The following is a 27,881-nucleotide window of genomic DNA, read 5'->3' as shown; positions in this document are numbered from 1 at the left end:
AATACACAGTAGGAAATGGAATGGGGAGAAGGAGAAAAAGGGAGAAGAAAGGAAATGCGTTGGGAGTGGATACAGGAAGCAGATTTTACCAAAACCCCAAGAAACCCACTCACAGCTGTGGAAAACTCAACCTTTATTATTACCTGCCTAGTGCAGGATATTAAAATTGCATTGAGCTAGATCCATATATTAGTGTAAAAATCTGTGTCTCTCCCCCCAAAAATGTACAAACCCCAAGTGATTATAGAAAAACCAATATGGCAGCTACAACAGAGATGTCCAACCCCAAGGCCACAGGCCCTTGCTCCCTCTTTTCCCCTAATCCCAGTACTTAATCCACAGAAACATACAGGCTGAGAGAAGTTCTAGCTACAACACAGCAGGGATGGCTGGAGGGAGGGGGGGGAGGGGACAGGAATCACCCCCAGGTCCAGTGTTTCAGAGGATAGAGGAGGGAGAAGCCAAAGCCAAGGACCATTCCAGGAGTAAGAACAAGGCAACACGGGAACATCCTCCCTTTCTTGTCCTCCTCATCCCCAGGTTATTAGCCAGTGGGGTCCAGTGTGTGACGGAAAGAGAGGCTGGGGAGGCCACAGCCTTCTCTCCAGGAACCAGTGTTGTCCAGTGGGGCCCAGGTGCTCCAATAGGCCTTATCCAGTGTCTGCCCTACATTTGCCCCCATCTTACCCCCCAGGGATGACTAGAAGAGGTCAGAGAGGATCCCATCCACAGGGCCAGCTGGGTGGGTGGCCGAGGCTTCCAGGAGGGGAGCAGGAAGGGGAAATGAGAGTGTGTCCGAGGAAGGGAAGGCATCAGCTCCCTGGCAGGCCCAGCCCACCTATGGTCACACTGCCTCTCTCTCAGAGGTGAAGGGTGGTCGGGAATGGGAATGGAGTGGGGGTGATGTTAAATCCTCTTGTTTATTGCCTCTGGCTTCACCTGAATCCTCCCTGAGGAAGGGGCAGCTGGGTGTGTGATTCACACTGTGTTGACAGCATCTTCTGCCAGAAACCTATGTAGCTGGGAAAAGGGTGGTCGCTGCTCAGGCTCCCGGCTCCAGCACCGAAGCATCAGCTCATACAGGCCTAGTGGGCAGGCAGGGGGCCGAGACAGGTATACCTGCATTGTGGTGGGGTGGATGAAAGGCAGGGAACAAATGTTCTTTAGTCCCCAAGATGACAGGCTCTGGCCCTCCCAGACCCACAACCCTCTCCTCTGTTCTGACCTGCCGGCCCTGGTCCCGGAAGAACTCCCCTGCGTTCTCGATGACTTGCTCATCAGTGAGCTGCCCAAAGGGCTGGGCCCGGCAGAGCATCAGCACCTCCCACAGGGTCACCCCAAAGGCCCACACATCACTTGCAGTCGTGAACTTCCCCTGGTATGTGGATAAAGCAACAAAGGCAGACAAGGGCATCAGGCCACACAAACCCTCCTCCTCTCCCCACAGGGAGCCCCGTGTCCACTTAGCACTTACCCCAGCAGGACTCCCTCTTGGCTGGCCCCCTCTCCCAACAAGTCTGCTCCTCCCTCCTTCTGGCTCTGCCTTCTTTCTCAGGGTCTAGTCCTCTCTTTCGCCTCTTTCCTTTTCTACCCACCCTCCCTCCCCACCCTGCCCCCCCCCCATTTTCTGGTCCTGATTTTCTCCCAACTCGCACCTTTCTATCTCTAGCCTCCTGTCTCTCCTTACTTCTCTTGCTCTCTGCCACCTAGACTCGAGCTCTTGTACCCACTTTTGGCTCCTGGACCCTTTCCCATCATACCACTCCTCCCCACTTTCTCTGGGCCCTAGAGCCAGAAAGAACCTTGCAGAGCACTGGCCCAAACCCTCACTTTATTGAGGAGGAATCTGCAGTCCAGGGAAGGCAAGTGACTGACCAAGACCACAGAGCAGCCTGTGCTCTCCTCCCCTGGCCTCCCCATGCCCTGTCTTCCCCCACCTCCCCTCCCCTGCACCCTGCATGCCTCTCTCAGGGCCTCTCACCATGAGGATGCATTCCCAAGCCATCCACCGGATAGGCAGCACTGCCCGGCCCTGTACTCGGTAATAGTCCCCAGCGTAGAGGTTCCGGCTCATGCCAAAGTCAGCGATTTTAATGGTGAAATTTTCCCCAACCAGGCAGTTCCTTGTGGCCAGGTCCCGATGCACAAAGTTGAGGGTGGCCAGATAGCGCATGCCCGAGGCAATCTGAGCTGCCACGTGTAGCAGCATGGGGTAGCTGAGGAAGGGAACCAATAACAGAAGGTCACTGGGGCAGCCCCAGACTGATCCCCATCTCACAGATTCCCAGGAGAGGAAGGGGAGCCCACTCCCTGGGACTGGGTTACATCTATTTCTGGTGCAGAGATGGAATGCCCATGTAGAGGCCAGGGGTAGGTGCCCACTCAACATTTGTTTGGTTCATATGACCCAGGGAACTACGCTTTATTGTCTGGACTCAGGCAAGGGTGAGAACGGCGGGGGATGCCTGACAGAGCCCAAGTCCCTCACCATCTACAAGATAGTAACTTTGGCCTTTTGCTCCTCAGTCCCCAGATGAACATGGCCACATGTTCCTCATCCCAGCTCCCACCCCCCTGAACATCTACCTGCCTCCCTATCCCATGCTCCCCTCTCTCCCTCTGGTTTGGAACAAGGGGAGAGGAGACCGCCTTGGGGAGCTCTCAGGGAAGGGCCAGCCTAAGTAAGTGGGTACCTGATGGTGGGCCCCTGGGCAGCCTCCCCATCCCCGGGGGGGCCCTCAGTCGCCTTGTCCTCTAGCTGGTGGGCACTGAGGAACTGGTTGAGGTCACCATTCTCCATGTAATCAGTAATCATGCAGAGAGGGTCGTCCTGCACACACACGCCCAGGAGCCGGATGATATTTGGGTCCTTTAGCCTCGACATGATCTTCACTTCCTTCAGGAAATCGTTCCTAGAGAAGCAGGTAGATGGCAGGGACACTGAGGGGCTGACCTGCACCATCTCTCCTGCTCATGTAGACCAGCACCCTAACCCCAGCAGACAAGCTAACTCACTAGTGGCACTGAGACCTGGGCTGAGATCAGCCTAAGATGGAAACTTCTTTCCCCAGACACTCCCCCTCTGTTGGTCTCTAGATCACTCCCCACTCTTCATGGCCTCCCTTCCTTATCTCCAGACACCATGCCTGCTCCTCACCTGGCATTCTTGGTGGCATCTGGCCGTAGGATCTTGACAGCTACCAGCAAAGGGTGGCCCTTGCACACATTAATGGGGAAATCAAGACTGACCAGATCTTGAGGATTCTCTACCTCACACAGATGTACCTGGGGAAAGGTCATTTGTTAGATAGTCACACAGTTCACTGAGGTCACAGGGTCAATTGGAATAACACAGTCACAGCTGACAGATTCCAACCAAGAGGGACATATGGGCATGGCATCAGAGTCCCAGATAGTCGAGACACTACTGAGAGTTGGGCAGGGATCTTCCTTACCTCCCCAAATTGGCCCTCACCAAGCTTCTCCTTGAAGCGGAGCCGAGACCGAGGGAAATCCACTCTGGGAGGCCCATCCCCAGCAGCCCCTGGGGGCAGTGCAGGCACAGCGTAGGTGTTGCCCCCAGTGACGCCCTGCAGGGTGACAATGTCAGCCTCGGCATAATGGGGCACGCTGTTCTGGGGAGGTGGGGGAAGAAGCGGGGCACCCGGCTTCTCAGGCTCCATATAGTCCCCACTGCAGGCTGGAAAGTTGAGGGGAAAGAAGACAGGACAAGGCATCAGGAGCAGCCCCTGAGAGCCATGGCTCTCCACCGCAGGCTCCCAGAGGCCCCCTGTCTCCCTGTTGGGTGAAAGACTCGGACTACTCTCCATCTTCTTGGTATTCTACCCACCAACCTCAAACCAGAGAAGACGCTGGCATGAGATGAGAGTTAGCTGTTCCAGAGTTTAAGGCAATAGAAATGGTTGAACAAAGAATGACATAAAGTCTATTCTCTAGGGATCCCAGCACAGCCCAAGAGACCATGAGGTAACTCTTGGCTGGAAGAGGAATTCCTCTACCCACCACTGGAAGAAGGATGGTGCCAGTCATCCAGTCACCCCCTACTTTCCAAACCCTTGTTCCACTCACTGTCAGCCCCTCCTGTTCACAGCTGTTCTACCCACCTCACACCCCCTTGCTTTCAGCCTTGGCTCCTCCCTGCTGTGGTTACCCAAACCCTCCCTAACCCAACACCCCAAGCTCAAAGACAAGCAGAGACAGGGGCACACAGAAAGGAGGAGAGGAGAACAGTTCCTCACAGCCAGCACAACAAGGAAACTACAGACAAAGAAGAGGAAGCAGAGCTGTCCTCTCTTAGCTCTGGGAGGGGGGAACAATGAGAAGGCAACATCAAGAAGAGGAGGAGCAGACAGGAAGGGCAGGGTGTGAGCCTTCACCTCTGGGACTGCAGAGAGAGAACACATGGGGGGAGAGGGCAAGCACCCAGGGTGAGAGGCCCTCCTCCTGGCAGCTCTAGAGAGGGGAAACAAAGAAGGAGTTACAAGAGAACCTGGGGTCAGCATAGCAACCTCCTCTCTGGGTCTGGAGAGCAAAAAAGATGGGGTGGAAGAGGAAAAGGAGGACAGAGCTGAGAACCGTTGAGCTTTCTGCTCCTCTGCTCAAGGGAAAGGCCTTAAGAAGGAGCAAGCACAGCACAGAGCTAAAGGCATAAGAGCTTCCTCCTTGGGAGCTCAGGAGAGCAGAAGAGGCCACAGCAGGGAGAGGAGGGAGTGCGAGATGTGAGGACTTTTCCCTGCCCCAGTAGAGGTATGGGGAGCCTGGAGAAGCCCAGGGGCAGAGGGGCTTACCCTGGGTGTTGGTGGGTTTGGCCCAGGCGGGTGTGGGGGGGCCGGGGCCTCGAGGGGGACGGGCGTAAGTGGCCAGAAGGAGGCGGTAGGCTGGATTGGAGAGCAGCAACGCTGTCGGGAAAAGGAAGGGGGGGAGACACGGGGAAGGGATGAGACTCAAGGCTAGACAGACAGGGAGACCTGGAATAGGGCAAGACCAGAGCTGATGGGGATGGATGTACTGAGAGACAGGGACAGGATAAAACAAGGGTCTGGAGGGTGCTGGATAGCTGGATGAATAATGAATGAAGGAATGGATAGATCAGTGGATAGATGCATGGATGACAAACAAATAGTTGAATGGACGGATGGATAGGCAGATAAACAAATGGATGGATGAATATATATGAGTAGATGAATGGGTGGGTGATAGATGAATGGATAGATGGATGGATGCATGGAGAGATGAACAAATAGATGGATGAATATGTATGAATAGATGAATAGGTGGATGATGGATGAATGGCTGGATGGTGGATGGATGGATAGATGGATGAATAGGTGAATGGATAGATGAACATGGATTGATAATGGATGAATAGATGGATAGACAGAGGATGGATGGGTGGTTGAATGGATGATGGATGGATGAATAGATGTGTGAATATTTATTGATAGATGGATGGATGATAGACAAATGGTCAAATGGTGGATAGACAAAAAGATGGACAGATAGATGGATGGATGTATGAATTCAGATAGAAGGATGGATAATGGATGGACAGACGGACGGAATGAATGCAGTGAATCTAGGAGAAAGGAGAGGGGCCAGGAAGACATAATGAGAGGGAACAATAGAGAAGAGAGATGTGTATGGGACACTGAGACAGGATAAGGCCACTAGGGATTATGGGTAATACATAGAAAATTCTTAAGGAAGATTATATGGTAGGGACATGGAGTGACACAGAGTGTGGTGACCAGGGGCACAGAAATAAGAAAATGAGTTGAATCTGGAGAAGACAGGAAAAGGGAATGGGAACAGAGAGGAAAAGGGATACCATAAGAAAACAGGCAGAGGATGGTGGTGGGACTAGAACAAAGCAGGTCTTACCAGAGCCATTGGGAACACTGGGAGCAGAGTGGGGCGGATTCCCACGAGGCCGGGGCTCCTGGTAAGGGGGTGGTTCAAGAGGGCCTGGGCGGTTGTTGATGAGGATGGTGTCCCCAGGGACAGACAGATGAACTGTCAGCTCCTCTTCTAATACCCGGCGCTCAGCCTTGTCATGGGAATGGGAAGGTTAACTGTGGCTACTGTTTAGTGCATGATTCCAGCTCATTAAATGCCATGCCCACCTTCTCCCCTTCAGTCCTCACGACAGTCCCACAGTTGTATCTACTATTAACTCTATTTCACAGGTAAAGAAACAGAGGTTCAAGAGCATACGAGTGAGTCCCCTGATGTACCATTCTGGGATTCCAACCCAAATCTGACCAGATAATTATGGAATCATTCAACCTTCATGCATATCACCACCACTGATTCTTGCCAAGAAGGCATGGGCTCAGAGTGTGCCAGGTTTCTTCCTCTAGCTCCTCCCTGCCTCTCTAGCTCCACTCTCCACCTTTCCCATCCAGCTTCTACCCCAGAAGGTGGACCAGTGTGGACTGCATCAACAGGCTTGGTTTGGGTTGGCCCAAGAGGAATTTGTTGGGCAGGCGGGAAGTGAGGTCAGGGTGATTATGCTCCCAGCCTCTCCCTGAGAGGTGTACTTAGGCTAGCTGTGTCCCTGAAGCAAAGTCCACTGCCCCTCTCAAGGAACCCTTTCCCCAGACTCACTCCTCCAGTTTCCAGCAACTGCCCTCCTCTCATCTTCCAGGCCTATGGGCGGTAACAGATCTGTGGAAATTGCACTACTCCTTCTAATTTTCATACATCTGCCCACTCCTCTATAACCTATCTCTTTACTAAGCCCACCTCTAATTATTCTAATTAGACAATGTTCTGTGGTCCCTGCAGGACCCAAACTAATCAGGATTCCCCACACACATTGGCCTCAGCCTGGCCTCACTCTCCACACCCACACCCTGTCTGTCCTCTCCAGGCTATACCCCCCAACACCTCCTACCCACACCCACCCACCCTGTAGCTTGGGCCCTGCCCTTGTTCTGCCCACCTTGCTGAGGAGTCTGCGCCAGTGCAGCCGCCACAGCATGAGGGCAATGATGAGCAGCAGCAGCAAGATGATGGCCACCAAACAGCCAATGAGGATGGCAGTCGGGCTCCCCTCAGCCTTGGCCACAGGTTGCTGGCCCCTGGGCTCCAGCTCTGGCAGAGACAGAGAATCAGAAGCACTGGAGAGTCAGAACCACTTCCTACCCAAGTTGGGGGCGGGGCATGGAGGGATAGTAGCCCAGAATACACTTGTCCAGGAGGAGGCCCCAGGGCTGCTCACCCAAGCTACTGAAGTTTGTGGGAGGTGGGCCAGGTGGCCACCAGGGAGCTGGTGGGAAGGTGCCCCCCAAAGTTGGAGAGGAGTCATTCACAACATCTGCAAAGAAGGAAGAGAAGAAAGGAAGGAGTCAGATAGGGAAGACGGACCAAAGAAAAGCTACTTGCATGAGACCTACGGAATTCTACTTCCAGGAGCAGGGCTGACACTGGGTATATGTACCAACCAGTCAGAATGGGAGGGGCCTGGCTGTTGTGGATGTCAACTTTTTAGGTGCTGGATTATGGGGAGAGGCAGGACTCCCAGAGAGAGGCCCAAGTGGGGAGCTGGGTATAAGGAAGCCTGGAGAAGAGGTTATTTCTTAACCAGCACAGAGTACTTCAGTATTTTTACAGCCAACACTGTCCTACTTGCTCAATATCAGTCATGAGTGAAGGGCTCATAAAGTAAAAGACAGAGATGGGGGGAAGGGGTAGGGAGGTGTTCAAATTATTTGGAGCATCCCTGCTTGCAAAGTCTCATGAGTGCTACATAAACATGGTGCCAGGAGTGGATACTTTGGTGCCAGGAGTGGGTACTGCGGGTTGGCGATCCCAGAGGTTGAGGATTGGGCATAGACCAGGGGCTTACCGGAGATGAAGGAGATTTCGCTGAAGAGTAACCAAGGCCCAGCAAAGAGGAAGCGGCACTGCAGAAAGCGGCCCACGCGGCCGCCCAGGGGCACTGACACAGCCCGGGCTCTGGGGTCCCCCAGGCTGCCCCCCAGGGCGTGGCGCACAGGCTCCCCCTCCCAGGCCATGGCAGGGCCCCGCTTGAAGCGACATTCCACCCCACCAGGCAGGCGGGCTCCCAGGGTGTGCATGTTGTTACAGTGGACCTGGGGGGAAGGGAGGAGGGACACAGGGTCAAAGCCAAGAGAGCCTGGGCAAGCACCCCAGGGGCAACCACCCTGGTCTCATAACCTTGCCTAAGAGCTGCACGCACTTACCTGCATGGCCTGGAAAGCCCTCAGTCGGTCAAACTCAAACTCCATCTCCACGTAGCCGCCTGGGAAGCTGTGGTTGCTCCATCCCACATAATCATAGCCTGGCCAGACCCGCAGCTCCTGGCTCTTCCTAAAGTCATCCAGCCCCACCACACCATCTGCCAGCTGACCCAGACCTCCATACAGCAACCTGGAGAGCAGGGGAGCCAAGGAAGAGGAGGGTGGGAGAGAAGAGAGTGCCACCCATTTAAGTGCTCTGCAACCCCAACCCCAGCCAGTCTGGACCAGCCCCTACCTCCTGCCCCAACTTCCTTCCTGTGGTTCTCTCTTTTCCAACCCCAGGACTGTCAAGGTACTTTGCAGCTACAAGCTGCAGGAAGGCACCATCTCTCGGAGGCACCATTCAACCTACGTTGTGTGAATTTACTGTGACAGTTTCCAACAGATGTGTATTAGCAAAGGGTTGCCTTTTTCTAATTCCCACAAAGAGTCACATGAGCTAGTAGTTGCCTTGCTACCCTCAATCCTGATCCTGTGTCCCCAAGGCCCCACCTAACCCTTTCCCCACTTCTTCCATCTCACTGCCCAGACTCCTTAACACATCCACTGCATCCTCCCTCCAGCGCATAGGCTCATGCCCCGCAGGGCCTGCCTCATTTACCCGCCAACAGCGTGTGTGGTATGTCCATCATAGGTGGAGTCATTGAGGTGCACTGCCTCAGATAAGTACATCGTCTGCCCCACAGGGGCTGTGTAAGACAGGAGTCCATCTGGGGCAGGATAGGAGAAGAGGTGTTAGAGGCAGGAAGCCTCCCGCCACCTCCCCTGCGTCATTTCCCTTCTTGTGTCCTTCCACAGGCCCACCAGCATGGAGGAGGCAATGTTGGCCAGGCCCTTCCTCACTCAGAGTGACAGCTTCCCAACAAGAGAAAGAGGATCCTGGATGCCCTTCTCCCCAGGCCTCACTCCCCAGGCCCCAGGCCAGGAAACAAATTCTTGGGGGTCTGAATGACTCACCCTTCCAGAGGCAGCCATAGAGCTCCACCCGCAGACAGACACTCATGACCCGGTCAGCTCGGGGGTAGAAGCGAACCAGTCGGGCCACCATGGGGGGTCCAAGGTCCTTCAGTACCACTCCCCCAGGGTCCTCATTACCTAAAATCACCTGTTGCCCAGGAAACAGCGTGCATGAGTGGGAAAGGCTACAGGTTGGATCTAACTTCCCAGTCACCAGCTGTTCCCTGGCCCAGCACACAGTGGCCAGAGAGATTCATGAAGGGTGGTGTTAAGCATACAGGGATATGGGGTACAGCCAGGCATGTGTAAAACAAGGGGCCGCAGCAAAGATCTCTGACACATCTCTCAGCCTGACAGTCTGTCCTCTACCACCAGTGTCAGCCTCGACTCTTTGTCTGTCTCCATTTGTCTCTAAGCCACCCATCCCGCTGTGCACAGATTCTATCCAGTCCCTCACAGCTCTGCACCCCTGCTTTGGCTCCCCCCACCTTTACCCCATTCTCTCTGTTCACTCAGCAGGCACTGGTTGAGTGCCTACTCTGTGCCAGCTATGCAAGTTCTCAGTGGTAAACATCCGTCCCTCCCCTCTCCCCTTGCAGTACTGAGATTCCAGTAGGAAAAACAGCTGTGAAGAACAAGAGGCAGGGTGTGGAGCTGGAGTAGGGGGAGGTGGGCTCTCTGAGGAGGTGATATTTAGAGGAGAACTGAGTGGAAGGAGAACCTGAGGATCTGGGGGAGAAGCTTTCCAGGCACAGAGAACAGCATGCAAAAATGTCCTGAGGCTGTGGGACAAACCCTTGCTTGTTCCAGGAACAGCAAGAAAACCAGTGGGCCCAGGTGGAACAAGAATAGGAAAGAGAAGTAAGGGATACAGGCAAGAGCCAGGGCAAGCTAAGCTTCTGCACCCAGGACGGAGCTCAGCTTTTGTTCTGGCAGAGCGGAAAGCCAGTGGAGGGCTATAAGCCAAGTGCACCTCATCTGATTTGCATTTTCTCAGGTAGAGTGTCTGTAGCCACTAGGTGGAGATATGATCTCAGGTGGAAACAGAGAGGAGCCAGGAAAACAGTTCCGGAGACCAGTGTGTTCATCTAAGCTGGGGATGGTGTGAGCAGGGCCTAGGGTGGTAGAGGTAGAGGCGGTGACAAGTGGTTGGATTTAGGAAATATCATGGAGGTAGAACAGACTGGCCTTGCTGGTGCTTTGGAACTAGCAGGTGAGAGACCAGAGAAATGAGCGGTATCTTAGCTTATGGCCTGAGCAACTGGCCTGAGCTAGGAGAGGAGCAGTTGTGGAGTGGGAATGGGATTCGAGTTCAACTAGGGAAATTTATGGTAGGTTTGAGAACCCATTAGACATCCAGGTGGAAAGGCCTAGAAGGTAGTCAGGTTTGCAACACTAGATGCAGCTCAAGGGAAAGTCTTGGGCCAGAGAGGGTATAAATTGGGAGAGTCGTCAGTGGACAGGTGGCATTTAAAGTGGGGAAGAGAGGAGAACCAGCCTTTCCTGGGGGCTGCCCCTGCCAGCCTTACCTCCTGACCCCAGCGATCCCTCCAGTCCATCCAGCGGTGGCCATCTCGGGAGTAACGTAGCCGGTAGCTGGGGGAGAACTCTTTGCCCAGGCCTCCAGCATGCCGCCCCTGGGTGCCCACCAAAGCTACCAGGTGCAGCCTCCGCAGATCCACCTGTAGGTACTCCTCTTCCTTTGGAAAGACAGGCCCTGCAGGACACCATGCCCCATCCCCGTCGCTGCTCTCCAGCCTGGGACGGGGCAAGAGATCACAAGGAACATCTGGTCTGTCTCTGTCTCTTGTATTTATAGCTCCCCCAGCATTGGGGGTGGGGAAGTTCATTGGCATTTGCCCTACCAGAAGCCTCTTGGCATGGGCAGAGGAGTTGGAAGGGCAAGTAGAGGCCCCAGAAAGTTCCTCCAGAGCAGTCCCAGGGGTGCCAGGTACCTGCTGTGGCGAGCAGCAGTAGAGTCTGACCAGGAGCTGGAGGCAGAGATGTCCCCATCTGGAATGGTCCTGTCTTGCATGCCCAGGGCATAGCGGCACTTGGCTGGGTGAACACAGGCACACGGAGGGTCAAGGTCCCTGAACTCTGTCTCCCAAAGCCCCATCCTCAGGGACCCAGGAGCCAATCTCCTTACCAGGATCAAAATGTCCTTTCATGTCAGCATCTCCAGTTGCCACTAAGAGCAGCGACAGCAACAGTAGAGATGAGAGGGCCCCTGGCCCCATAGCTCCTGACTCCTCAGGCCTAAGGGGGTGGAGGCAGCATCTCTGCAGGGGACAAAACAAGTGGTAAGTAGTAGGGTAAGTTAAAGGGCAATCAAGGAGACTGAGTCACAACAGACAGAGTCACAACAGCCAACAACAGACAGAATGGGCTGCTTTGGGAATAATAGGAGGAAAGTGACAAAGCAGTCATTGTTTAAGAGCATCAGCTATATTTTTAGAATGCTTCCCATGTGCCAAACACTGGCCTAAACTCTGGTCTCCTCTCCACCTAGGAGCTCAGAATTCTAAGAGAAGTGGGGGACCCCAGTGCCTTCCAATCTCACTGTCTTCTGTAGCCGCACTAAGCCCAGTGTAATCCCTGGACCAGCATCTTAGGAGACAGGCAGAATCTCACCCCTACCCTAGATCTGCTGAATCAGAATATGCATTTTGGAGAAAGGGGAACCCTCTTACATTGTTGGTAGGAAGGCAAACTGGCAGAATTTAGGAAACAAAATAGATGAACATATGGGAAGTGGAAAAAAGAGGGAGGGAAGCAAACCAAAAGAGACTTTAACGGTAGAAAACAAACTGAGGGTTGATGGAGGGAGATGGGGGGTGGGGGAGGGATGGGCAGGATGGGTGATGGACATTAAGGGAGGGCACTTTAATGATGAGCACCGGGTGCTATATGTAAGTGATGAATCACTAAATTTTACTCGTGAAACCAAAATTACACTATGTGTTAACTATAACTAGAATTTAAATAAAAAATTGGAGGAAAGAAAAAGAATCTTCATTTTAATATAATCCCCAGGTGATCTGTGCCCATCAAAGTTTGAGAATCCCTGCTCTTCTTCACCAGGGCCCAGGTGGCAAGCGTGGCCTAAAACCATTCCAATTGGCATCTCCTTGTGAATCCAGGTATGTACCCTCCCCAGCCCCAGCTGCAGGAAAAACTGTTCTGACCTCTCCTCTTCCTGGAGGACTGCACTGAGTTCTCCAGGTCCTGGAATCCCGAGACCCCTAGTGCCATATCTGCCATCGGTTCCAAAGCATCCCATTCCAGCTCTCCCTGCTCTGTCTTCCCTTCCTAAGACCCAGACATCCTGTCCCCCAAGGTCGCACTTTCTGAAGGTGGCTGCTTCTGAAGGAAAAGCCCAGAGCTAGGAAAGGCCTGCGTTGCCTTGGAGATGAGGGCGGGTCTAAAGACAGGGAAGCCAGGTCACCCCAGGAGGTAGGAAGAGTGGGGGGACACTCCCCCATCCCTTTGTCCTCCTCCAGCTGCTCCCATAATGCTCTTGGGCAGGAATGTAAGAGGCAGCTGAGACCCCACAGCTCTGAAGCAGCAGCTGAGGGGGCTGACTGAGTTGCGGGGGGCACCCAGGCATCAAAGAAGAGCTAGAGCCAGAGGAATCACACCTGGTCCCTTGGAGGTCCAGGAGCCACGTTCAGGGGAGCAGGCTACAAGGTCCCAGGCGGCTGGCCTGGAATTCCTGGGTGCCGCTCTCCACCCCCACCTCTCTCGGGAACAGCGGGGGCCCTTGTTCCCGTGGGTAACCTTCATGCCTATCCCAGATGAGTCATCAGAGCCAGACGGAGCTAGAGGAGCCCCGGGCAAAGATACAAAGACAGGCAGAGGATAGGAGGCAGGGGGAGACGGGGCGAGAAACACAAAGCAAGAGGTAAATAGAGCGGGCTCAGAAGCACAGGGCACAGAGCCAAGCAGAGAAACACACAGATGTCTGAGGCAATCCAACCCTTCCAACACTCCAATCACCTCATTTCTCTCCACTGCGTTCAGACTCATGAAGAACAGGCCCAGAAGACTTACCCCTAACCTCACCCCACCCCACCCCATTTCAACCAATTACAAAGCAGAGACCTGGACATTGCTGCAGGTCCTTCCCTCTCTTCTCTCACCCCCACCCTCCACCACAGACAACACCCACACAGCTCTGTATACCCACCCCCTCCCAAACACACAGACCTCAGACATGCCAGCTTACAGAGCTTACTGACAGAGCCCCGTAAACACTGGGGTTAGATGTAGCATACACACCCACACCCACACCCACACCCACACCCCCCTCTGTAACAGACAACTCTTCACATACTTTCAGAGACACTCACATGTGACATCCACATAAATCTGTTACACACATGGACTCCCAGAGGGGGCAAATGCAGATGCTCACACACACATCAACTCCATCCACACGTTGGCCTTCTTTAAAGTCCAATCCCATCACTTAGTTAATAGCCATCTTCAGGGCGCCTGGGTTGACTCAGTCAGTTACGCATCCAACTCTTGATTTTGACTCAGGTCATGATCTCACATTTCATGAGTTCAAGTCCTGCATGGGGCTCTGTGCTGACAGCGCAGAGCCTGCCTGGGATTCTCTCTCCCTCTGCCCCTCTCCTGCTCTCTCTCGCTCTCAAAATAAATAAACTATCAAAAATGTTTGTAAAACAAACAAACAAACAAAACATAGCCATCCTGAGACACCTGTGAGCATAATATGACAGACACCACACGAGCCTACCATCAGAGGACAGTGTGAGACACACACACTCAAGGTCTCAGGCACAGCATCCCAAGAGCACTGGGGCCCACCCCTTAATACACACCATGACCAAGCCAGAGGGAAGTCAAGGCGGTGGGGAACAGAAGGAAATGGGAATAAGGAGGCACTGCTCCATTTTCCCATACTCTCAGCTTTCACCTGGGTCCACTGTAGCACTCAACTCCGGATGCACTTAAGTGCCTGCGGCAAGAGGCAGTCTCAGCACCAGACACTGACTGGGGATAGCGGTGGTGGTGTTGGAAAGGAAGGTCCAGCCAGCAGGGGACCTGTGCGATGAAGGCTGGGTGAAGTCTGACCCGGAGGGGGTGCGAAGGGGTGCGGAAGGGAGTGGGGGATGGGACACTGAGGATGGTGCTCACCGGGCAGTGACACATTCTCACGACAGAACCAAATGACCATCCAGAGGCTGTCACTGGCAGGTTAGGGTGTCAGGGCCTCTCTCTGCTGGGCCGGGGGCAGGCTGCCCAACTGGGAGCTGAGTGGAGGCGTAGCAGTTAGCAGATGCTCACAGGGACTGGCCTGGTGGGAGGGCAGGCCCACTTCTCCAGAGGGCCGAGGAGATGATTCAGTGAGACCACACACGAGCACCTGTCTTCCTGTGGGTCAGTTCCTTCACACTGAGTAAAAGGGGTCCTTCCTCAAGGCTGGAACACACTTTCGCGGAGATCAGGGGGTTTCCCCCATATTCAGACAGTAAGCCAGAGCGCTGGGGGGGGGGGGGGGAAGGGGGGGAGGGCAGCAGGGTCACGCCTGGCGGGGCTGGACAACCAAGAACAGCGCCGCCAGGCCCTCACCCGGCCGCCGCGCCTCCCCCGGAGCCCCAGGCCTCTGCCTCCGCCCCTCCGTCCCGCAGAGGTCCTCCGGCCGCGCCCCCTACCTCTCATCGCTCTTCCCGGAAGACCCCTGCGTGCGACCCCGGAGCGGGGCCTCCTCGGCTGCTGGGCGAGGGGCGGGGGAGGCGCAGGGAGCCAGGAGCCGGGAGCGGGGAGGCGCCGGCGAGGCTCGGGTGTCGGGAGGCGGCTCCCGCGCGCAGCTGTCGGGGGCCTGTTCCGGGGAGAGGAGCCAGGGCTGGGGCGGCTCGGGCCCAGGCGCCGCCTCCCCCTAGCCCGGCTCCCCCTCCCGCCCGCCCGGGTCGCCGCCCTTCCCCCTCCAAGGACCGCGTCGTACCCGCCGCTCCCACGCCCGGCACCGCCCTCCCGGCCGCGCGCTCCCCTAGGCTGCCACGCCCACCCCGCATTCCCCTATGCGTCCCGGCCTCCCCCAGGTAACCACCCAGCTGTCCCCTCCACGCGGCGTGCCCAGCCCCCTCCGCCTACCCGCGCGGCCCAACCCCCGCGGTCCCCACTAAAGGGAACAGTCGAAGCTGAGGCCCTGCTTGGGGCCTCCCACAAATCCAGGCCCCAGGAGGGGATGGTCCCCTCCCTACTCCCCCTTTCTGGGCTCAGTTCCTGGAGAGGGAGGTGAAGGGGGCAGCCCCAGGGCACAGGGAAGGAGCAGGTTCCCACAGGCCGGGTGCCCAACCCAGCAGCAGGAGTTTGGATGGAGGAAGGGGGCAGGCTCACCTGTCCAACCAGGCCCCCAAGACCCACATTTTTCACACCACCAACTTTTGCTTCTCTCTGGCACTCTCCTGCCTCCTGTCCTGTACACCCCAACCCAGATTTTCCCAGAGCCTGATGGCCCCCCACTTTCTCCTCGCCCCATTCTCTACTTCCACCCCCCCACCCCACCCCCCCCCCCCCCCCCGCCTCAGTCCTCTCAAGGACCCTGGGGCCCAGACTCCCAGACACCGGTTCTTTTGGGCTTCCTGCTCAAGACCCGGGAATCCTCAGGGCAAGCCTTCCTCAGGCCCAGTCAGCTCTGGCCCTGGCGGGGTTGAGGCTCTGACCACTGGCAGGGATAGGCCTGTACAAGGCGAGGGGCTTGAGGCGGATAGAGGCAAAGAGAAAATCGGACACAGCCCAGAAGGACCAGGACCAGGACCAGGAGTCCCAGGGAAGATGGATGCAAGGAGGCGGGGTGAGGTGGGCAGGACAGAGGAGCTCTGGTGAGAGGCCTCAGGACACCGCTTCTCCACACCTGCCAGCCACCTATCAATGTCACCGGCTCAGAAAGATCTCTAAGTCCATTGCAGATCTCGGCCTCACTGCACCTCACAGCAGATATCAGCTCGCACCCTACGTGCAGTCCCAGACAACAGTCCCAAGAAAGAAACACGAAGTCCTAACCAGATAAGTACACAAAAGTACTACCAGGAAGAAGTTGGCCCTCGGGAGAGGCTAAGGCACATATGGGCAAGAGCTCCAAACCCCCAGAACACACTAATCCAAGGACGCCCGACTGCTAAGACACTAATAGACAGCCCCATGGTCACTCGGAGAATTGCCTCTTCCCACCGTCCCGTCCGACCAAATCCCCAGGGGTCCCCAAGAGCACGTACCCCTCTGGAGACAGCCGCCGGGGTGTCTGGGCCTCGGGGAGGCTGAGCTGGGGGTGGAGCCGGGCCGGGGGCGGGGCCTAGGTTTCCCCAGTAACCTCACCTGGGCCGACTCTCGGCTCCTCCTTCCAGGGACTGTGCTCGGAGGAAGCCCCGGGCTGGCAAGCGGGGCTGGGCCGCAGCCAGACGCCTCAGGGAAGGAGGAGCGGCAGCCCCTCACACCCCGCTGGGACATTCCACACCCCAGACCCACACTCCCGGCCAGGTGACGTGGCGGGGCCAGACCGAGGGGTCCCCTGGGGAGAATGACGAAACCATAGAATCCTGAAACTCTTGCCTCCTGGTCTCTCCCAAGAGAAATTCCTGGTCAGTGATGCCCACCTCGCCCCAGCCCAAAGCTGGAGGAGTGGGAGGGATGCAGGGCTGGGGCCCAGCGGAGTCAAGTGACAGCGGAAAGGGGGCTGGAGCCGGCTGGAATGCGGGGCTCTGAGCCGAGATTCCCAGGGGCCAGAGAGGGAAATCCCAGCCATCCAGGGGCCCCCAGAACAGTGCCAAAGACTGAGTCCACACAGCCTTGCATGGCCCTGGAGCCCATCCCACATCTGCTGCATCACTCCCAACTCCAGAGAACCCCATGTCTTCCTGAGCCCCCAAAGGAACCTCCACTCCTTCCACATCCATGCCCTCCTATCCAGGATTCCCTCCCCTTTAGGCCAAAGGCTTCCTGCTACCCAGGAAGGAGAGGAGGGAAACAGCTCAAAAAACGTGAGGAGAGGCACGTAGGAGAGAGAAGCAGCTTCAGGCCACCGCAGGGAAGCCCAGCAGGACCAGTGAGAGGGAGGATGGACCAGAAGGTCCCACACACACTAGCTGCATTCCCCTTCCCAGGAGATGCAGCTGCCTCTGGAGCAAGTAGGCCGGGTCAGCAGCTGGGAAGACTGAGAACTGACGGGCACAGGGGCGCAAGGCTGCAACCACGAGCCAGGCCTTGATATCCCCAAGTAGAAATGGGAAACTGAGGCCCAGAAGTGGAAGGAATGGAGAGAGATGACATAGTATGGGGAGAAAAACAAGGCAGTTCAGTTGTGGGTGGCCTGGGGGGTGGGGAAAGATGGGATGGTGGGGATGGAACTCCAAGGACCAGGGGAACCATGAATCAGAGAAGACATGGGGGCGGGGGGATGAGGGCACACACAGCACAAGGGGGTAAGTTTGCTGGAAAGAGCAACAAACTGGAGTGGAGACAGGGAGTCATTGGGGGCACTCAGAAAGGAGGGCAGGAAAGTGTGGAGCCCTAAGAGGTGGGCAGACCAGAAACAAGGGCAAAGGAGAAAAATAAAGGGGTTGGAGTGAAACCAAGAGATGGAGAAGAGGAGGGAGACTGAGGCCTAAGGTTTGAAATGAAGGGACAGAGGGAGATGACAAGTGTAAGCAGCTAGGAAAGGAAGGGGCAATGGAGAGACAGACCAGGGGAGACAGAGGCCTAATGTCTGAGTCAAACCTGTTTCTGGGTGACAGGACACAGAGACCCCAGACCTCCCCCTGGGGACATCCTAATCCCTCAGCCCATTTGAGGCACCACCACGGTCCCCAATGGCACTCCCCATCCTTCCCCTCCTCCTGCAGTGGCCAGGCTGCCTCCCTCCCACACCAACAGCCAAGAGCAGTCCCTCCCCGTGAGGGATGGGCGCAGCTCCAGTCCTCACTGCTGCCGTCCCAGTTTAGCTCTGGCTTCTGCCCTCTCACCTCCAGCTCAGGGTTCTCCTGGGCCCCAGTCCCCCCGTCTCAGGCCTTTGGGGTTCCAGGTCTGGGACTGCCAAGGACGCCTGGCTTTGTCCGCCCATCCGGGGGTTGGGAGCAGCTGCCCTAGCCAGCTGCGGCCGGCTTCGACGTGACCATGGCAACCCAGCCCCACTCCCCTCCCCCAAGCCACTGCCGCAGTCCCGCAGAGAGGGAGGGAGCTGCCAGACCAAAAGAAAGGAAGGGAGGGGGCAAAGGGCTTCAAAACTGAACCAAAGGGAGACCACAGACAAAGAGACCCCAGACAAAGGGAGATGAGGGAGGCAGCGTAAGGGGAAAGCAGCATTGGCTAGCTGTGGCTGAGGGCTTACTTAAGCAGGGGATGTCTGGTCCTGCCGGGGGGGGGGGGGGGGGGGGGGGGGGGGGGGGGGGGGCGCGGAGAATCCAGGCAAGGGAAGAGAGATTAGCTTGACTGGCTGCAGGCCTTTGGAGGCCGCCTTCTGGGTCCCTAAGAATTCACTTCTTTCTCTAAGGATTTTGCAAAAGACACCCTTAGTTTTCAAGAACAGCCCCAACTTCAAACATATGCTGACCTGCCACCTCTGAAATCAAATGTCCTTGTCAGACAGTGTGTACCAATTCTTAGTTTGGAAAATATGATCCTTAAAGCCAAAGGTGACTGATTAGGCTTGGAGGTGTGGCACAGGGAGAGAGATACTGACCACGCCTCTCACAGTACTGAGAGTAGGCAGAGTACCAAACGGGGAGGGAAGAAAGCAAGGGCTGGCCTCTCAGAGGTGAGGCTTGACATTGCCACTTACCATCTAGTTTCTTATACTGAGTCCTACTACATCCCAGTTCCCTCACCGGTAAGATGGACATGGTAATAATGCCTGCCCCTGGAGTCTGTAGGGATGATAATATGAGATGGCATCTGTAAAGCACAAACCCTTTTCATGGAAGCAACCAACCAAATTCCACTAATGTGATCTCCCTCTGTGGCTCCCTCATGTGTCACTTGGGTCTCTTGAGTTCCACCTCCCAATTGATTCCATAGTTTTTGTTTGTGCTCTGAAAGTAAGTGCTGTGAGAGATACATTGAGGAACCCAACCCGCTCCATGTCCTTTAGGCATTTACAGTCTAGAGGAGGAACGAGGCATATATATGCATATATATATATATATATATATATATATATATGAATGTGTATGTGTATGTATGTAATCATGGAAGATAGGATGACCCCTGCTATAATTGGAGCTGGAAGGAACTGGGGATAGCCAGGGGAGGAGCAGACCGGGTCCTCCTGAGTCAAGATCAAAGAAGACTTCATGGAAGAGTTGGAGCTTGAATTGGACCTTAAGTCAGAAAGAGATTTGCAGAGATGAGGCAGGGCCGCTCCCGGATGAAGAAGCTGAGGGAATAGCAAGGAGACATGCTTTATGGGGAGCTGCAGCTGTGACTGGAAGACAGGGTCTGTCCAGGTGAGTAAACCCAGAAAGGCAGAGTGAGGTGAGATAATCTCATTAGTAGTTTGGCTTATTCTGAAGGTGAGGAGGAAGAGTCTTGGGGTATTGAGCTGGGAAATGGCTTGATTAGATTTTAAAGGTGGTTTCTGGCAGCAGTGTGTTGGCAGCATCTGGCAGAGCAACAGCTGGGGGGGAGGGAGGAGTTGATTCCAACTTTATCCCAGCCACATCTAGCCAGTATTTCACCTCCCGCCCCCCAGCCTGGAATGCCAGGAGGAAATGCTGAGATCCTACAGAAGAGCAGTGTATGTGCTAGATATTTTTGTGGTATTTTCACATCATTTGGTTGTCTCCTTGGAGCCTTTGAGGTGCGAGACGCAGGGCTCCTCATGAAAGGGGAACCAGACCTGGAGAGGTTGTAACTTGCCTCAGATCTTGAGGAGTTACTGCTTCCCACCCAGGCCTCTCCTAGATTGCTTTACCTCTCTCTTTCTTCTTCAAAAGGGGGAGGTATCTAGGAGGGAGATCCATATCAGCCTCTGTGGGGCTAGACTAGACACTCACCTGAGCTACTTGAGTCTTGCTCCCCCTGGAAAACTCCACCTTTCATCTGACTCTTTGGTGAGGCTCATGGTCCCTGCAGTGAACAGGGTGACCACAGGGGGGCGCTCCCTTCACGGCTGACCAATATTATTGGCTGGACAAAGAAATGAAAGCCTGGGGGTGGGGGAAAGAGTTTCCAGCCTGGGCCTGGAAAGGCAGATAGGCAAGGAGAAATGAGAAAGGCTGAGTGGAAGCTGACAGGGTTGCTGCAGGTCTCATTAGGGTGAAATTTCCCGACAGCCATGTATCAGAAATACTGCTATTTATAGACAGAATCTCAGAATCTTTACTTTCTCTTTTCTGTTGTCCTTTGCAGCCCTTGGCCTCTTTCTGAAAACACTGCTGATTACTGAACCTTGTTAAGGCCAGGCTCTGCCCTCATCACTTTCCTGAGTCACCTTATTTGGTCCTCAGCACAGCTCTGTGATGTAGTGTTTTGATATATGCCCACTTTTACAAGGGCAGAAACAGGAGAAGTCAACTTGCTCACAGACATACACAGCAACTGGCAGATCTGGAATTCAAACCCTAAGCCTTTTAACTCCAAAGCCAAAGCTAGACAGTAGGGTCTTAGCCATCATTATTTTCCCAAATCTAGGGTCTGTAAAAAGCCTTGTCCTTTCCTTTTAGTCCTCAAAAAGACTCTAACTTCCTTCACCTCCCAATACATTGTCACCTCCCACAAAATCATTGTTTGTGTACAAAGAATGTACAGAGATCCAACAATGGCAAAAGATTTGCTCAAGGTCACACTGGAAGTCAAGGTCACTACTAGGATAGTATTTCTCAAACTGAGGTCCCTGGACTCCTGACAACCCATGATGCCCTGTGAAAATGATTAAATTCCATGTTTTTGTTTCATTGGTGATTTTTTAAAAGTGTTATAAGAATTTTCTGGATCATATGTAACAGATCTTACATACATACAGGGCTAGTATGTGAGTGTCTGTGTTTGTTTATGTTTGTGTTTAGCTTTTTATGGTCAAGTTAGTTCTTCTGTAACTGTCTGGGCTGCATTTGTACTAAGTGAAGTCCAGAAGACATGTACTGACAAAGATTTCTTAGCAATTTGAATAGACACAAGTATGGGGAGAACTGAGTCATCACTGGGCACACAGTGGAATATTGTGTCAATTTCAAAAGAACCTGAATTAGGCAGTATGTGTTTATGTTGCCAGAAGCAGCTTCATTTCAGAAAAACAGCTACTCATCACATCAAATTAGTTACTTCAAATTGCCTTTTTACTTTTATGTGGATTTATTTCTACTTTGTTTTGTTTCTACAGCTTTATAACTGCTCAAGTATTTTTTTTTAATTTTTTAATGTTTATTTATTTTTGAGAGATAGACAAAGCACAAGCAGGGGAGGGGCAGAAAGAAAGGGAGACACAGAATCTGAAACAGGTTGCAGGTTCTGGGCTGTCAGCACAGGGCCCAACACGAGGCTTGAACTCACAAACTGTGAGATCATGACCTGAGCTGAAGTCAGACGCTTAACAGACTGAGCCACCCAGTTGCCCCTAACTGCTCAAGTATTGAAGCATAAGGAATTCAGAGTTAGCTGGATTTGCATGCATGGTTTGTACACATTTAAATTATAAACATAATTTAAGTCAAGTCCATGAGGATTGTATTTCTTTCAAAAGGGTCCATACATTATTCAAGTTTTAAAGCAGGACTAAACTAAACCAGGGCCTTCAGGAGCCTCCAGAGGAAACCTGTAGTGATAGAATTCCTGTTAAGGACCAGAAATCTCCTCACCCTCAAGGTCCAGTACAAGGAAGTTAGAACTTGGGGCCTCTGGGCTACTGAAATGGGGGTTGGTCACAGAGTGAGGAAGTCATAGAGCAGGCACCTGGGGGAAACTCCAAAAAGAATTTATGTGACAGAACCAGGAAATGAGGTGAGAATGTGTAGAATTTTTCCCAAATATGTGTAAACAGATTTTTTAAGGAAATGGCAGTGTCTATGAAAATATTAAATGTGCATAATTTTCCCTGGCAATTCTACCCTAAGAATTTATCCTACATGGATATATTTGTACAGGTGTGCAAAGATGTGTACAGGGTTTCCATTACCTTGTTTGAAATGGAAGGAAGGATCCAAAATCTATAAAGAACTTATCAAACTCAACACCCAAAAAATAAATAATCCAGGGAAGAAATGGGCAAAAGACATGAATAGACACTTCTCCAAAGAAGACATCCAGATGGCCAACTGACACATGAAAAGATGCTCAACATTACTCATCATCAGGGAAATACCAATTAAAACCACAATGAGATACCACCTCTCACCTGTCAGAATGGCTAACATTAACAACTCAGGCAACAACAGATGTTGGTGAGGATGCGGAGAAAGAGGATCACTTTTGAACTGCTGGTGGGAATGCAAACTGGTGCAGCCACTCTGGAAAACAGTATAGAAGTTCCTCAAAAATTAAAAATAAAAGTACCCTACAACCCAACAATTGCACTATGAGGTATTTATCTAAGGGATACAGGTATGCTGTTTCAAAGGGGCACATGCACCCCAATGTTTATAGCAGCACTATCAACAATAACCAAAGTATGGAAAGAGCCCAAATATCCATCGATGGATGAATGGATAAAGAAGATGTGGTATATATATATACATATATATATATATATATATATGTGTGTATATATATATATATATACGTACATATATATACGTACGTATATATATATGCAATGGAGTATTGCTTGGCAATCAAAAAGAATGAAATCTTGCCATTTGCAAGTACGTGGATGGAACTAGAGGGTATTATGCTAAACAAAATTAATCAGAGAAAGACAGATATCATATGACCTCACTCATATGAGGCTTTAAGATACAAAACAGATGAACATAGGGAAGGGAAGCAAAAATAATATAAAAAACAGGGATCGGGACAAAACATAAGAGACTCTTAAATATGGAGAACAAACAGAGGGTTACTGGAGGGGTTGGGGGAGAAGGGATGGGCTAAATGGGTAAGGGGCATTAAGACATCTACTCCTGAAATCAATGTTGCACTATATGCTAACTAACTTGGATGTAATTTTTTTTAAATTTTTTTTTTAATGTTTATTTATTTTCGAGACAGAGAGAGACAGAGCATGAACGGGGGAGGGTCAGAGAGAGGGAGATACAGAATCTGAAACAGGCTCCAGGCTCTGAGTTGCCAGCACAGAGCCCGATGCGGGGCTCGAACTCACGGACCGCGAGATCATGACCTGAGCTGAAGTCGGACGCTTAACCGACTGAGCCACCCAGGCGCCCCTAACTTGGATGTAAATTTAAAAAAATAAATTAAATTTTTAAAAAAGAAATGGAAGGAAGGAAAGAAAAGCAGAAGAAAGGAAAAGAAGACAGTGAAATGTTCATTAATCATGGTGAAGAGCCATGAAAATGGTGTTTTCATGAGGGTTGAGGGTTTCCCAATAACATGCCCTGAGACAAGGACTTACATAGAAGTAATTTCCTTGGGAGGGGAGCCCAGGAAGCACAAGTGAAGGGCTGGGAGGAGTGAGACAGGGAAGGAAAAAGAGCCAATGGTGTGTATGTTAATTTGTGGACTACTGTTGGGGAACACTGGGACTTAAAACTTTGGAGAGCCATCTAAGGAACTGTATAGAGTTCTCCTCAGATTTGTCCCCCTAAGAGATAAAGAAGTTATTTCCCACCATTTTAGTCAGCTTGAACCATCATAACAAAATACCACAGACTGGATGACTTAAACAACAAACAATTCTTTCTCACAGTTCTGGAGGCTGGGAAGTCCAAAATCAAGGTCTTGGCAGATTTGGTGTCTGGTGAGAGCCCTCTTGAAGGTTTGCACAGGGCTGCCTTCTTGCTTTGTCCTCACATTGCAGACACAGAGCACAGAGTTCTGGTCTCTTCCTCCTAAGGACACTAATCCTATCATGGGGGCTCACCCTCCTGACCTCATCTAAACCTAATTACCTCTCAAAGGCCCCACTTCCAAATACCATCCCATGGGGGATTAGGGCTTCAACATATGACTTTTTTGGTGAGGGGACAAATCATCCAGTTCATAGCACCCGCCAACTCCTATCCCTCACTGGTGGGGGCTTGCCCTTGGAGGTATTAATTCCTTGGCACTTCTAGTCTTCCTTAAATGGCTAAGTGACCTCTCATAGCACTAGAGAAAACCACCAAACAGAGAAGCAAAGAGACTGGAGCATTTGAGTAGTGTATATATGCCCATAAATACATATATATGTGCCTATGTGTACACATGCATATGAGTGGGTAGACCTGTGTGAATGCTATAGAACAATATCTGGAGTAAATCAAAGAGGTCTACAAATGGTGGAGGAAAGGAAGTTTTATTTTGTACTGTATGCTTCTCTGTATACTTTAGTTTTTATAATAAGCTTAACTAATTTTATATTTTTAAGAGTAATAACTTAAATGTAACAAGACAGAAAAATAAAATAATAATGGCCTAGCCCAGCCAAACACCAGGGGGAAAACAAATGCTACTCCACTCCAATCAGCAAAGGCTGAGTGAGGAGCCTCACTCTGATATTTGGCTCTCTGATACTTGGCTCTCTGATACCTTAAACGCCTCTCCCTTTTAGAGGTGACAGCAGAGAAGACTCAGTGGGATCACAGACTTTCATCCCTGCCCAATAGTAAAGGGCCCCCACTACAGAGCTCATTTTTAAAAGCAGAAAATACCATAACCAAAATAAAAAGTTCATTGGGTAGGCTCAACAGCAGAACAGAAAGGACCTCTGTGATTATAACAAAATATCTAACTTTTGTGTCACTGGGGTCCCAGTAAGAGTGGAAAATCAGAGTGCAACTAAAAAAGAACTTGAACAAATAATGGCTGAAAATTTCCTATATTTGGCAAAATACATAAACTTACAGGTTTAAAAGGCTGAGCAAGCCACAAACAAAGTAAACTCAAATCTATGTCAAAACACATTACAGTGTAGCTCCTGAAAACCAAAGACAAAAAATTTTGAAAGCAGCAAGAAATGACACATCACCTATGGGGGAAAAATAATTCAAATGACAGAAACCATGGACACCAGAAGAAAGTGGCACAACATTTTTCAAGTGCTGAAGGAAAAGAACTGTCCGCCCACTATTCAACATCCATGAAAAATATCCATTGGGAATGAAGGGGAAACCAAGATATTCCTAGAAGAACTAAGAGAATTTGTCATCAGCATTCCTACCCTAAACTGAATTAAAATAGAAAGGATGTGATAAAAGAAGGAAACCTGGAACATCAGGAAGGAAGAAAGTACAATGGAACAAGCAAAAATATGGGAGTATTATACTTTCTTACCTCTTCATGCCAAGTTTAGCCACGTCCCTGCTCTACTCAATGAAATGTGAACAGAAGTGATATGTGTTACTTCCAGGAAGTAGCTTTGAAAGCCAGGGTATGGTTCTCTATGACTCCATCTGGGTCCTAGTGTGAGATGACAGAGGGAGAGCCACGGCCAAACCGTAATATACAGCGTGAGCAAAGGGTAAACCTTGAGTGTTGTGAGCCTTAAGAGTGTGGAGTTTTTGTCACCATGACAAAACTAATACATAATCCCTTATACATCTGCATAGTTCTTTTGTGCTCTCAAAACCTTTTCCACATTATTTCCTTTGATCTTCACAAAACCCTATGATTTATGGGGGCAAGTTGATGATATTTCTATATCAGAGAAATACTGTCCCCATTATCAACAGTCCCCATTATCAACAGACATTAAATAAATTCCTATACCACTTGAAGCATTGTTCCATAGAGATGCCTGTGTAAGAAGCAGCTGGATAGCAAATTAGTCACTGCAATTTGGAACACTCACAGTTATAGCTTCCTATATGAGGTTCTCACCAGTGATTACTGTTTGTCTTCTTTGTCCACAGTATGTTAGTAGGCTTGGAATGTCTTTCCAGGCCTCTCCTTATACATAAGTTTAATCTGCTCTAGTGGGTGACTGCACATTTTTTTGAGGTGACATCACAGGTCTGCTAAATTAGAGATAGTATATGCCACATAGTATATATTTTAAGTCATACTTTATCAAACAAAACCTTCAAATGTGGTGAAAATCCATTGTTTTCATTCAGTACTATGTAATGCTGTGTAACAAACCACCCCAAAAGTTAATAGCTTCAAACAATAAACAATTCTCTCCTCTATACACACACACACACACACACACACACACACACATGCACGTACACACTCACACAAGTAATAATTTGTTATTACTAACATTAAAAAAATAATTTACACATCAAAAACCTCCCTCCTTGCCTTGCCACCAAAACAGACCTCTTTGGGCATTCCTTCTCTCAGAAAACTGCCCATCACTGTCCAGCTGGACAAGCCCAATTTCTTGGGGTCCACCTTGGTGCCTCTTTCTCTCTTTTATTTATTTTTTTTAACGTTTATTTATTTTTGAGGCAGAGAGAGACAGAGCATGAACGGGGGAGGGTCAGAGAGAGGGAGACACAGAATCCGAAACAGGCTCCAGGCTCTGAGCTGTCAGCACAGAGCCCGACGCGGGGCTCGAACTCACGGACCGCGAGATCATGACCTGAGCCAAAGTCGGCCGCTTAACCGACTGAGCCACCCAGGCGCCCCTCTTTCTCTCTTTTATGCCTATATTCAATCCATGGACTTTACTCCCTAATATTTCTCAAATCTGAAAATGTCTTTCCATCTCCTCCATCAACTCTCCTAATTCACATGTCTTGCCTAGAATAATCCAGGACCCCTTGGCCTTCACCCTGGTCCACTCCAATCAATCTTTCACACTGCAGACAGTATAACCTTTTCAAAATGAACCTCTGATAATGTTATCCCCTCACTAAAACTCCATTTGTTTTAGTCAGGGGATTTCCTTTGCTCTCCTAGAAGGGAGATAAAATCCCCCACCATGATCTAGAGTCTCTGCCAGCTCCAGCAACTGAGTCTGCTGTCATGATCCCCCCCATTGTTCTTCCCTATTAACTCTCTCTTCCCCATCAACTCCAACCACTTCTGCTCACATACTATATCCCCAGCACCTAGCACATAAGAAGTGTGCAATAAATGTGTGTTGATTCAATAAATGAATGAATGGGCTTGTACATCATGCAAAGGTTGAGTTAGTCCTCTAAGACAGCAATACTGATGGATCTTAAAAACATAGTACTGAATGAAAAAATAAGTAGAATGAGACTTATAAAATATTATTTTGATACCATTTACTTAAGATAAGAGTATATGCACACAAAATAGCAATACAATTTATAAAACACTTTCAAGCAAAAGGAAAAACATGGAGCACATTAGAAGGACTGCCCAGGAAGAGATAAATAGAATTAGGAGTGGAATAAAATGGAATAAATAAACAACATAGAGGCTTTGCCCAGGCACATGAGAACCATGTGCCATAAGGTCCCATAGGGGAGGAATGAGAAAGAAGCACTGGTGTAGAATGACTAAGAGAAGAGGCCCAGGCTGAGCCCTGAGGAGCATCCATGTGAGGAAGAGGGGTAGAGTTGTCAGCATAGGAGCTGAGCTAGCAGAAAGGAGCCAGGGGAGCCA

The 27,881-nt window shown here is 51.4% G+C and overlaps 1 protein-coding gene across 8 annotated transcripts; it reads right to left on the bottom strand.

Annotated features, from left to right (window-relative positions):
• Nucleotides 1-116: 116 nt before the first annotated feature.
• DDR1 (discoidin domain receptor tyrosine kinase 1) lies at nt 117-16,551 on the bottom strand. 8 transcript variants are annotated; one of them, XM_042938164.1, is made up of 21 exons: nt 16,490-16,551; nt 14,927-15,093; nt 14,409-14,755; nt 14,188-14,315; nt 11,392-11,524; nt 11,198-11,300; nt 10,772-11,000; nt 9,243-9,390; nt 8,887-8,995; nt 8,229-8,415; nt 7,871-8,117; nt 7,244-7,339; nt 6,965-7,116; nt 5,902-6,067; nt 4,809-4,919; nt 3,456-3,700; nt 3,158-3,285; nt 2,694-2,912; nt 1,982-2,216; nt 1,226-1,375; nt 117-1,119 (listed from the first exon to the last, which is right to left on the bottom strand). In XM_042938164.1, the coding sequence occupies exons 5-21, from the start codon at nt 11,480-11,482 to the stop codon at nt 979-981; spliced, it is 2,757 nt and encodes a 918-aa protein (XP_042794098.1). In that variant the 5' UTR covers nt 11,483-11,524; nt 14,188-14,315; nt 14,409-14,755; nt 14,927-15,093; nt 16,490-16,551; the 3' UTR covers nt 117-978. The 8 variants fall into 8 exon arrangements, with proteins under 8 accessions (XP_042794098.1, XP_042794094.1, XP_042794092.1 ...); XM_042938160.1 differs by lacking the exon at nt 14,188-14,315 and having other exon boundaries at nt 14,409-14,524; nt 14,638-14,755; XM_042938158.1 differs by lacking the exon at nt 14,188-14,315.
• Nucleotides 16,552-27,881: the final 11,330 nt, after the last annotated feature.

The sequence above is a fragment of the Panthera leo genome, chromosome B2 (assembly GCF_018350215.1).
Source record: "Panthera leo isolate Ple1 chromosome B2, P.leo_Ple1_pat1.1, whole genome shotgun sequence".
NCBI lineage: Eukaryota > Metazoa > Chordata > Mammalia > Carnivora > Felidae > Panthera > Panthera leo.
Note: the sequence above shows the minus strand (reverse complement) of the source record. Positions and strands in the feature narration are given on the sequence as shown.